At 47.2% G+C, this 12,583-nt stretch overlaps 1 protein-coding gene across 10 annotated transcripts in view; it reads right to left on the bottom strand.

The window, feature by feature from the left end:
• Positions 1-12,583, bottom strand: part of Pde10a (phosphodiesterase 10A) — a 437,195-nt gene that overhangs the window by 58,664 nt on the left and 365,948 nt on the right. For all 10 annotated transcript variants that reach the window (XR_009055987.1, XM_057754784.1, XM_057754804.1 and 7 more), the window contains 2 exons: positions 7,576-7,696; positions 6,057-6,106 (listed from right to left, as the gene is read on the bottom strand). Coding sequence is in view for 9 of the 10 variants with exons in the window: in XM_057754784.1 (XP_057610767.1) it covers positions 6,057-6,106; positions 7,576-7,696 (171 nt within the window). In the remaining variant the exon portion in view is untranslated. The remainder of the gene's footprint in view (positions 1-6,056; positions 6,107-7,575; positions 7,697-12,583) is intronic.

The raw sequence follows: 12,583 nt of genomic DNA, 5'->3' as shown, positions 1-12,583 counted from the left end.
TTGTTCCTCGTCTTAACAGCTGGCATGACATGACGGCCTAGGTAGCTTTATGGTGGTTAGGCAATACATAAGGATTCCTCAGCCATGTGGTACGTTTGGTCTTAGTTTTTTTGGCTTCTGTCTTCTGCTTCACTTTCTCTGCTTTGTGTGCTTCCTCTGGCAAGAAGCACCTGGACGTCAAATTTGGTTAGCAGAACCGAATTCCACTCACAAATTATACTTCTCATTGGTGCCTATTTTAGAAATGAAGCCGTCTCTACTGGCCCGTCTATAAAGACGGAAAGTAAAGCTTCCCAGGCGCAGGGCTCGGTGCCTTGTTCCACCTTATCTAACCCTTGGTGTCTGCTGATCAGCTAAGGTCTCTGCAGAAGTCTGTTCCGGTTGATTTTTTATAATTCTGTGACTGAAATGGGTAATTTTTTTTAGAAGTTTATTTTGTTTTAGAAAGACTCTGTCCCGAGTGGTGAGGTCCACCCCTAATTCCAGCACACGGGAAGCTGAGGCAGGACAAGCACGGGCTAAGTCGGATCCCAAGACGCTGTGAGCTCTAGACCAGCCTGCTCCACCGAGCAAGCCCTTGTGGGGGCAAAGAAAGAAGGAAAGGCACCTCAGTGGTAGGTTTAGAAAGCCAGCTTCTCTTCTTCAGATTCAGGCTGTTGCTCCATTTAGAGTTTAGCCTTGTGCGGGGTGAAAGAGAAGGATCTGTTTGTTGTACGTGTAGCCAACCAGTTTGGCCAGTACCATTTGTTGAAGAAGTGTCTTTTCTCCAGTGCGCACAGGTTGTCTCTTCGACAAAGATCGGGTAGCTGTTGGAGTATACGGGTCCGCGTATGAGTCCCCGATTCCATTCTATTAATCTACAACTCTGCTTCATGCCAATAGAGAGTTGTTCCCATTATTGCAGGTCTGTAGTAAATCGTGACATCTGGGGTGGAAACTGTGCTTTCGAGGTCTGCAAAGAACTGTGTTGGGATTTTGATGGGGGTTGAACTGAAGCTGTAGGTTCCTTTTGCTAGGACAGCCACGTGTGCTATATTAATCCTGCTGATCCATAAGCATGGGAGATCTTTCCATCTGCTGATGTCTTCTTCAATTTCTTTCTTGGGTCTTAAAAGTTTTTAGCATGCAAATCTTGCACTTGCTTGTTAGAGTTTTACTGATTTTTTTTTTTTTTTTTTAGGTTATTGTGAGAGGTATTGCTTCCCTGGCTTCTTTCTCGGTCTGTTCATCATTTGTAACAGAGCCACTGTTACTTTCATACTCCGCCACTTTGTTTAGCGTGTGACAGATGTAGGGGTCTCCTGGTGGACTCTTTAGGGTCTTTTGTGTATAGAATTGAATCTTATCATCTGAAAATGAAGCTCTCTGACTTTTTCCTTCCCTGTTGGAATCCTCTTTATCTCCTTTGTCCACCTTATCATTCTGGCTAAGACTTCCGGAACTATACTGAGCAGGGCAGGAGAGGGTAGACATCCATTCCTGAGTTAGTGGGAATGCTTTGAGATTTTGTCTGTTTGGCATGACTGTGGCTGTGGGCTTGTTATACACTGCCCTGATTATGCTGTGATATAGCCCTCGTATCTCTAGCTTCTCCAAGACTTTCATCCTGAAAAGATGCCGGGTTTTGTCAAAGGCAAGGCCTCTTTTGCATCTAATAATATGCTTGTGTGGTTTCTGAACTTAGCCTGTTAATGTAGAAGGTCAGATGCATTGAATTCAAATAAAAAGGTCAGTGCCAGGAACGACTGAGATCTTCTGGAATTGCTGGCCAGTGGGGCACTAGACCCTCAGACATTACAGGCTACTGCCAATGCGTTGGTTATCCTCCAGAACTGGATCATAAGACCCGACTGCTGAAAACACCACATGCTCAAATCAGCACATGCAGAAATCTTGCTGGTCTTAACCTCGAAGCCTCATCCCTACTGGCTACCTTTAATAGTGCTAGAAAATGCCATGCATTCTACCAGGGGAGAAAAACAATCAACTCTCTTACCTAAGTGTAAACCCTGGGAATACACTAACAGTAGCCCTGGCAATGTCTGCTCACTGGTGCAATAGCGGCATAAATAGGGGCAGCCAACCATTTTCTGATTGGATTTAACACACATTCCACAGTCATGTCTGGTACTGTTGCTTGGCCGTAAAAACGAAGACTGGCCAGGCCCTAGGGGGAAGCCTGATAGGATTATTCCGCTGAATGGACATGCAATATGGTCCCCCTAATGCTTATCTTTAAACTGCGATATTAGTGTATATATTAACCCTCATCAAATAAGGTTCTTTGTATAATAGAGACCAATTAATACAGAGGCCTACAATTTGTTGGTATGCTGAAAGTAAGAGACTGGGAACTCTCAACACTAAATGAAACAGCTGTATCATACCCCTTAACCCCCACCGTAAGACTTAGGGATCATTGTGGAAGCAGGGCTGGGGACACAGAAAGCTTGTAGGAGTTGGAGGTAGCAGATATCTACAGGAAAACAGCTGGATGTGTACCTTGTACACACAAACCCACAGCAACTATTACTGTGTGCATAAGACCTGCATGAGATCAAGCCAACAAAAATCAAAGCATGCATGGGGGAGGGGCTCCTGAAGCCCGTACACAAGCTGAGGATCCACTGATAGCTGAAGGATGCTGGCAGATGGAGTGTCTGCCCATGCTCCAGCTGACTGGCACACTACAAACCTACAGACCAGTGGGTTTAAGTAAAGAGCCCACCAAGTGGAAAGGAATGGTACGGTAAAGGGCAGGGGAGAAACTGGAGGGGAAGGCAACGGGGGTGGAGTCAATCAAAATGCATTGTATGCATGTATGAAATTCTCAAACAGAAAATTAACTTTATTTTTACAATTAAAAAAAATCCTCATGTGCAATGCTCCATGCCTCGTGAACAAAAAGAACGCATGAGCTCAGCAGCAGCAGGTGCAGCTGCAGCAGCAGCAGCCACAACCACCGCTGCATAGAACTTCCCCGTGGAAAGCAGCTTCTAAGCGAGATCAGATCGAAGAGTTACACTCTTGGAAAAAAAAGTTTTAAAACTTTAGAGAAGCTGGAAAAAGTGTTTTCTTATTCATGTCTATTATCTACATGAGTGTTTGTGTATGTGCATGCATGCCTGCAGAGGCCAGAAAAGGCATCAAATCTGCAGCTAGAATAACAGGTAGTTGAAGCCACCCAGTGTAGGTGCTGGGAACGGAACCCAAGTTTTCTAGGAGAACAGGAATGGTTCTTAACCAGAAAGCCATCTCTCCAGCCCATATGCATATATGCCTCACTGGGCTGAGAATAATAATAATAATAATAATAATAATAATAATAATAATAATAATAATGTCCCCCAGAAACCTAACATGAAGTGAATAAGGAATGCTAGGAGGTAATAAAACCGCACTGTTGTCTTTTTCTTAGGTACCAACTAAAGCCTAAATGTGTGAGCCTCTCAAGAAAACGGTAAGCAAAGCAGTTCTCCTGGGGCACCCACCAGCACTCCCTGCCAAACACGCAAGGATGGGCCACAGCTCTGCCATCACAGGCCAATAGGACAGGAAAACAAGAAGATAAAATGGCCTTGAAATTAGTCCTGAAAGAGGGGGGTCTCCTCTGAGATAACAGTGTTGCAGCAGGGTGTGTGAGACTCTGTCCACCTCACTGTGATGGATAGCTCACCTGGACGGCACAGTTAAGGGGCCTGACTCTCAGTGGAGAGCACAGGAAAATAGCTTCCATGCCAGGTCCAAACCAGCCGGAAGAATAGATACAGAAGTATTAGGAAGGGAAGGTGGGCACATGAAACAGGTGAGCAAGCGTGTCAGTGCTGGAGAGATCAAGGAGAGATGGCAAAAAAAAGGAAGGAACCATATGGAGGGTTAAGAAGGTTGTTTTCTATGACAGGAGTCCTGGGTGAAGGAGACAATCCCTCCCTGGAAGGCATGGAGTAATCACAGTCCTTATGGTCCCTGAATTTTCCTGTCAGGCCAGTAAAGTTTCTGTCTAAATGAAACATTTATTCTGCGAAAACATCAGGTAAACAAATGATCACAAAATTATAGACTACAAGATGGGGAAAGAAAATAAATACAAGATTCAAAATTAAAGCAAGCTCCAGTGAAATCTGAGTTTCACATGAGAGGGGGCTACGCTCTAGCCACACATCCTGATGCTCCAAGAGATGCTAAGCAAAAAAGGAGAGAGCCATACGGAGGACTGAGAAGGTCGTTTCCCGGGAGGTAATAAAACCTCGCGGTCGCCTTTTCCTTGGGTACCAACTGAAGCCTCAATGTGCGAGCCTCCCAGTGTAAGTCGCTGTGATGTAAAGGAAGAGGAGTGTGAACAGTCTGCCCCAGAGGATGTGTGTGTGAGCCGATTCGACCAGAGGCTGAGAGGGTCCGAGACCAGCACTCAGCAAGGTGGGAGAGACTGAGGGTGAAAGCATTCAGAGTAACACGGAGAGGGCTGCACACTAGACATCTTTTCCAAGTCGCCTCTGAGAAGGCTATCATAAAAGTCAACAACAGCCACGTGACTGACCATGGGAGCTTGAGAATCTAACTCCAGTTAAGTCGGCACCCCCTGTGACCTGCCACATGTCAGCCACATGGAGCCTCAGGGGAACTTACACGTAGCTCTCCTGTCCTCTCTGCATCAGCGGCAGCTCGGATCAATGCCTGTCCCATTTGTTCAGGTGAACAGCTGGCGTCATATTCAGGATCCGAGTTTTAGCACAGAGAAGACCCACTGAGTCCCAATTTGGTCACTTGTGAGTGTGAAGTTCTATGTGTGGCTTTGGCGGCTGGACACAGCTAGCCAGCTAGGGTTCACATGGCACACCTCGCTGACATGATCCTTCTAAATGTTTACATGCAGGTTAAAATAAGATTTTAGTCTTAAATTAAAAGACCATCTCCACAATTTTTAAAAACAATTTTAAATTAGCAGGGAAAACATAGCTGTTTATTTTCATGGCTTAGTCATCGTAAACACTACAGTCTGCAGTACAGTTTCAAGCGTTCAAAGTTGATTAAAGTCTGCATGAACACTTTCCTGAACACTCTTGTCTGACTGTTCCTTTGACAGACACAGGGGAGGGCCTACGGCTCACAAAGGTCCTCAGCCCACAGGAACTTTGATGTCAGGGAGAGAGACATGAGTAAAGTATTAGTGAACTCTGATATCACACGGCCAGCAAGGGCTACAGACAGAGAGAGGACTGGTTATGAGGGGAACCAATCAAGGCTGCATGCAACGGCTCTCACTGCATTGCTACACTGGACAGGAATGGTACCTGATACATCACAGATCCCTTCCTGCTAACATGCTCTATAACATCAACATTACATAGTTAGTTACTCAAGAACACGGGAATCAGACTACAACCCCCCACCATAAGTCCACGGATGCGGCCTAACTCATAAAAGCCGTACATTTACCTCATGAGCTTCTGAATGAACTGCTATAATAAAAGCATTAAGACTGTTGTGATGACATAACAAACGAGGCCCCAATACTGAGGTTGGCAAAATGCATCTGCATGCATGTGTGCTGCACGTGACCACGTGTTGTCACATGTACTCCAACAGAAATCCAGGAACAGCCATGGAGTCAGAGAGGCTCAGACCCAGGCTTGGCTGCCCCACCTCAGTACTTTGAACAGACTCACCTTTCAAACCCTTAGAAAACTCACACTGACGTGAACCGTTTTTTCTTATTTACTCTGAGGTAGAGGAAGGGCAGAAGGGACACAGCCCCTCCTCTGTGGCATTGCTGCCCACAGGACTGAAGTAACTTTCATAGGAAACACGCATTCTAGAAATATCACACATGGTACAGGATACTATAAACCAAAGCAAGAATATACAAATCAATTGCATGTTAGGCCTGTCTGCTGCTGGGCTGTTCTGGACAGGCGGTAGCTGTACGTGCAAGCCAAGCACAAACGAGCCTGGAAGGGGTCATGACGACATGCCCGCTGTTTGCAGGACAGCAGATTCTTAGAGCACTCGTGAGGATTTCTTATCTAGAGCACCAAAATCTAAATATAGATACTTACATTATTGCACTCTCCAAGGAAGTACAGTGCAAATCCGTCGGCTTTTGTGGCTGCCAAAGCAATAAAAAGAAGGGAGAAACCAGTCTCAATGGGAGAATATGACATCATGGATTCTACAGTGAGACTCGGGTACCAGCCTTTGCGTGGATTGGTTAACGCGACCGATGCCCATAAACACAACAGCGTAACGTGTGGCTTTGACCCACAGCATAATCAGGAGGTTCCCGGTTTTCGCCACTGGCTGCAAATAGGTTCATGGCTGTACCCCTGTAAAAACATCTGTCGGGCCTTCAATCTTCACAAAGACAGATGGGCATTGTATTTCATTTTTAAGTTAAAAACACCCACAAGAATACCAAATAATTAAGTGCTCACCAAAACCATTAGGCAAATATACACATAGCACTGAAGTGAGCAGATTTTAACTTACATTCTTCTTATTATCTGAAGGCCATTATCATAACAAACACACTAAGTCCTGGCAGGTGGGGTATCACCCAAATTTAAACTCCCTATAACTCACTTGGGTCTGTGCATGTTTGGGTGGGTATCTAGTCTGGTGCATCCGAAGCCTCCTGATCAACAGAACAGTGGGGTCACAGAGGTGACGATGACAGTGAGCCAGATAGCATGTGTGGGAGCCCACAGAGTGCTTGCATGAAGTGAAGTCATAACAGACACTGGTGTCCACATGTCCAGGGCATTTTTATTCTCAGATGAAAAACTTGAAAAACTCAGTGTCATAGTGGACAAGTGAAAATACCATGTCCTGAAGGATTCAGCATCCTGTCTACTGGACAAGACATCTCTGGCTGCAGCATCCTGTCTACTGGACAAGACATCTCTGGCTGCAGCATCCTGTCTACAGGACAAGCCATCTCTGGCTGCAGCATCCTGTCTACAGGACAAGCCGTCTCTGGCTGCAGCATCCTGTCTACAGGACAAGCCGTCTCTGGCTGCAGCATCCTGTCTATAGGACAAGACAACTCTGGCTTCAGCATCCTGTCTACTGGACAAGACATCTCTGGCTGCAGCATCCTGTCTACTGGACAAGACATCTCTGGCTGCAGCATCCTGTCTACAGGACAAGCCATCTCTGGTTATCGGAGTTGAGTTCCAAACTTGTTTGCTTCCCTTCAAAATGAACAGCTTGTTTTAGGAGACAGAACGCTAAGCTGGGTGGGTAGTGTTGGGAGGATCTGGGAGGACTTGGAAGAGGGGAATAAATATGCTCAAAATACACTGTATGAAATTATCAAAGAATAAATTAAAACATTATGTTAAAAACCTGGCATCTTCCTTTCTAAAGATGCAATTTAATCCGATACAAAGGAAAGCAGGTGCTGGCCCCAGGTGGGAGCCCTCAAGTAATTCAGGGATTTGCGGGTTCATTCATCCTGGCAGCTTCACATTCATGTTCTTCCGCTACAAACTGAGCCAAGCACCGAGAGCAGTGACAGGGGCTTCGTGTCACTCTCTGCCAAGTAACCCAGCCTAGAGCAAGCACAGCGTGACTTACCTATCCTGATGATGCTGCTCAGCTCATACAGGAGCAGCTGGTTGTCCCCGCCTGTGTCCAGGCGCTGCTCAATGTAGCTGTTCAGCTCGTACACCACTCCCTGCATGTTCGTGTCCTGGTACTTGAACACAAAGAGAACAGAGGTGAGGCATGGTTAAAGCGCAGTGAACCCCCTGGCGTCGGGAACGTACTGCTTCAGTGGCTTCAGGTTCTGGCCGTGGATCACTTACAGAGCGCAGCCAGACGTTAGGGTCCAGCAGTAAAACAGGGAGACTGCAAACTAAGCCTGCTCTGACTGCTCGCTGAAACGTATCTCTCAACTGTATCTGTGCCCGCTTATTCATATAAAGAACGCCAAATGTTATACATTACAACTTTTACACACAATGACAGCCCCACCTGTCAAAGAGTTCAAAGGTCGCCTGAGGAAAATGTGAGAGCTTGCTAGGGAAATCCTCGGGACTGTGCTAGGTGAAATACAACTCCATGAGCTCAGGCTTCCTGCAGAGCAGGGGTGAGTGTGACCTGAAGCTGTGGTCACTGCTAGGACATGTTGTCATACCAGCAAGAAGGGTGAACAAGGGGCCTATCTGATCCTGCCCCAGACAGACCACACTGCCTCTCTCAACGGAATAGAAGCCGAAGCCCCTCCCTGCTCTCCCTGCCCCATGCTTGCCCTATTTTCCAAATAGCAAGCATTGCAAACTAAAAGTAAGACAAATCTGTTTACTCCTCAGCTGAAAACCCTCCCAGATTTCCCACTGAACTGGGGAAATAGGTCAGCACCTCCAAGAAACACCGCTACTGTCCACCAGGGACGTTCTCTCTCTCTCTCTTGTCCCCAGCCCTGCGCACTCAGGTCTCAACTTTGACACCTTTCTGTTTCTGGGCCACTCAGACATCTTTCATTCCCAAGATCTGCTACTTGTGACACAAGTGTCATGTGTAAAACCTGTCTGTGGAGTGAACCAGGGACTCCTTCAATGGGTCCTTCCACACCACCTTGGACGCCTACGGAACGGAGCCTCTGCTGTTCACACTCCAATGGAAGAGGGCCGGCAAGGAGTTCAGCCCCATCTGCTCCAAGTGCAGAGCAAAGAGGATCCAGTGAGCCTCCAGCTGGACCACTTGGGCCACGGGTGCTTAGTGAACCCCAGCACTTAGTGAACCCCAGCACTCCCCTGATTCCCTTCAGAGACGGCAAGGTGGGTGAGCCACGGTGAGTGACTACAGAGGCCTGGCTGCCACCCAAGTCACGGCTGATGGCTGTCACTAAGGACATGGCTATGTGAGGAGCCTAAGCTATGTGAGGAGTGAGCTGGAACCAAGCATGAAGACTGCTCATCTGACTATGTCCCCTCAAGTCACACACAACTTAATCCTCGAGGTGGCAGGAGGCCACATGGCTGCGTTCAGTGTCTGTTGATGAAGAGAGTGGTATTGGTGGACAAAATCAAAGCAGCAGCTGGAATGGTCCCATCTGCAGAGAACTGAAGTCCTGGCCAACGATCGGGTGTCCCGCCGATCAACAGGGCAGCCCTCTACCATGCTCTCATGTCTCTAACCATAACGTTCTGAGTGAGAGAATGAGCAGAAATACGACCTGACCACTACAGAAGATTAGTCAATGAATCCTCGGGGGAGCCAGTCCACAGGCTTAAACCTTCTAAGTCAAGAATGGGAGGCCAGGCTCAGCAGAAAAAGAACATTGGTATACAACTAACCATACATAAAGCAGGCCTTCCCCACAAGCCTGCAGCTTCCTACCTCGATATCAGTGCATGAAAAAAATTGCCCAAACTGGAGGACCACTGGACATCACCTTTGCCCTGACCAGCCCGTATCTGTGGTGAGCTGAGGTGATCTGCCTCAGGGCCAGATTGCTATTATTCCCCTGCTATCTTCTAGCATGAGACTCTTACAGGTCCCCCCTTCACACAGTCACCAGTGTGATGAGAGAACCCACACAGGCGTTATAAGCAGTTCAAATCTCGATGACTCCAGAACAGTACTGAGCAGGTCACAGCCTGTGAGGGAGCCTCTAGAAACTATTCTGAAGAACCCCATAGAATATTCTAGTGTCACAAATGTGCCATTAGCCATCTGGGATTTATTTATTTTGTGGGGTTTTTATTAGTGCGTATGTTTATGAATTCTGGGAACTGAGCTCTGAGACTCATGTTTGCCAGAGCTAACCTGAACTAAATCCCTGGCCTTTGGATGTTTCTCTTCCATGAACACACACACTTCTATGTTCCTTGAGGGTAGGGGAAGATTTGGCACACGGACAAATGAGTAGCTGAGCCCTGGTACAAATGACTTCCCAGCAAGTCCTTCCTCAAGGCCCGGCCATGCCCTTTGATAACAGTCTTTGCCCCACTGAGGGTTGTGCCAGAAGCTGCCCATCACCTCTGGACAACAGTCAGTTGTCACAAACCATACATGCACACATACATGCATACACATGCACACACATGTGCAAACACACACATACATACACACCCCCAAAAAAATACTGGGAAGGGGTTCGAGTATTTATTGTGGAATGTCATCTCTGGACTCCAGGTTTCCTGTCTGCATGACAGGGGATGTACTATAGCCATCTTCAAGACTTTCAACACTTTGTAAAGTTCATAGTGAGTGTCAAGTGCCAGCTGTCCTTTAAGAGAGTTTGTGATCCAGAGACAGGAAGTCAGGTGCTGCGCAGTTACCCACACCTTGGGATGAGAGTGGACACCCTCGCCTGCGGTTTCCATCCACACTGATCTCGCGTGGATCTTATCTTTATCAGTGTAACCACTAAACACAGTGCTTCACAACGAGAACAACGCCAAAGAACAAAAACCAAAGTATGCCAAGTCCTGCCTGACTGATGTCACAATATCTCCTACAAAATCTCACTGTGTCCTCAACTGTCACTAAGAGCTCGCTGTGGTATCTCGGGGCATCTGGCACTTGTCTGGTGTGGATCCTGAACACTGAACGCACATCCTCAGCCTGCATAGTAAGCACTTCGCGAGCCAAGTATGTCTCCGGCTCAGCTGAGGCATTTTTAAGTAAGCAAAGCTATAAATAAAGACTTTTTTTTTGGTCACACAGACACCATAAACTGGAGAATCCTAACAACTCTACGACTGGGCATTGGCAGTGAACAATCAACGGAGTCCAGGAGCCTCAGAGGCGGAGGCAGAGGCACGCTGGCGGCCTGGAGTGAGGGGCTAGCTTCCAGCAGCCATCTATCTTCAACTCAGGAGTATACTGGAAAAGGTAACAGTTCAGTGGTAAGAACTTGCCTGACAGCTGCAAGACCCAGGGACCCACTTTCGACACCTCTGAAAAATGAGTAAGAGCAGCAAGCAATTGACAAGAGTCACAGGAGGGTTTATCTTAGAGTTATGGGGAGGGGGCAGGCAGCTGCCCTACCAGTCCTGGAAAGCCACTCTCAAGAATGCTACGTCCTCTGTGGAGGAGGCAAGCACAGTCTGGGGTCTGAAGAAAGCCAGAGAAGACACAAGGAGGAGCAGAGGAACAGCACACAGGACACCAGCTCCAGAGTGAGCATGGCGTCTTGTACAACACTGGGCATCACCCAAGGGATTCACGGGGAGCCATGGAATCAGGCAGGATTCTACAGACAAGCAGGCTTGGCTTCTGAAAACATACCATCAACTCAATGCAAAGAAATGGAAATAATAAAAAAATACACTAATGAACAATATTGAATTCAAGGGTTTGTTAAATGAAATGAACTAATTGAATGTGGGGCAAAGAGATAAAGGGGTGAGAAGGGCTGTTCGAATCATAATTTAGAGAAAGAAGAGAGATGCAGAGTCGAGAACCACTGACCACAACAGCAAAGGATGCTGATGCTTAAGTGGCTGCTAGGAAATCGCCGTGGAAAGGGAGTCATGAGAACACACAGGAGATGGAGCGGAAGTGCCGGGCCCAGCAGAATGGCTTCTGGGTGTGGGTCCCTGGTAATTAAAGGTTCTCAGCAGTGTGCAAGTGCACAGCAGCCAAAGCTCTGGTTCTCGAGGAGTCTGAGCTGTTGTTGTGGGGGGCGGGAATAAATAAGAAAACATGAGCAAATAGCCCATCTCTTTGACAAAAAGAAAGCAAACACCTTAATGAGACTTTGCAAGGGGAGAGCAGCTGATCCATTGAGGTTTGCCATTTCCAGATCCTTTCTCTGTTCCTTTCTTCACAATACAGATGAGTGCTGATCCACAATGCGCACAACACCTGGGGTTCAGGGGACCAGGACCAGCTGCACATAATTCTGTTGTAATATCTTTAAATACATATACCCCAGTGTGGGTTTAAGGCTGCTGAGACGGAAAGGGTAAAACAGGTCACAGTTTGAAGTCTTGTGAAACAGGAATAGTGTTCAGTTCCCATGTTTAGTTGTTAGAGCATGGTTTAGTTCTGAGCTTCAGACTAAGTGGCCCCTGCTGACCACCACAGAACATATGTGCCTTTTGTATAACACTTTCATCACACAATCAGAAAGGACTCTTTATAGACAAACGGTCTGTGTGTTCAGTCTACTGCTGATACTGTGGGATTTGCCCAAAGTGAGAACAAGCAGATTCAATAATAAACAGCGAGAGTGCACCTAGGTAGGACAGACTGAGCTGTCCTGGGAAATGGCTGCCATCACGTCCACTCGGACACTGCTGCACTCAGGGCCGAGCTCCCTGGGGGCTCTCACAGATCCTGTGAGAACCAGCAGCAAAGGCTGAGACAGACAACCCACTGCCTGGGAGGAGAACTGTTCTTTCACAAGTGCTCAGTTCAAGTGCCTAAAGCTGCGGCACGTGATGTGTCTGATCATGGGGAAGGGGGCAGAGCTTCTCTGCAGGCATCCCAAGGGCTCATCCTCCCTAGGGTGTAATGACTGTCTAGGTTAGAGACACTAGTTGGGCTGTTTGACTTCCAGAATTAAGAGTGTTCTTATTTCCCTTTACCTGTCTGGGGCACAACACTTCTTAAATGTCCTTGGATGCTG

Source organism: Chionomys nivalis, chromosome 2 (assembly GCF_950005125.1).
Source record: "Chionomys nivalis chromosome 2, mChiNiv1.1, whole genome shotgun sequence".
Classification (NCBI taxonomy): domain Eukaryota; kingdom Metazoa; phylum Chordata; class Mammalia; order Rodentia; family Cricetidae; genus Chionomys; species Chionomys nivalis.
Note: the sequence above shows the minus strand (reverse complement) of the source record. Positions and strands in the feature narration are given on the sequence as shown.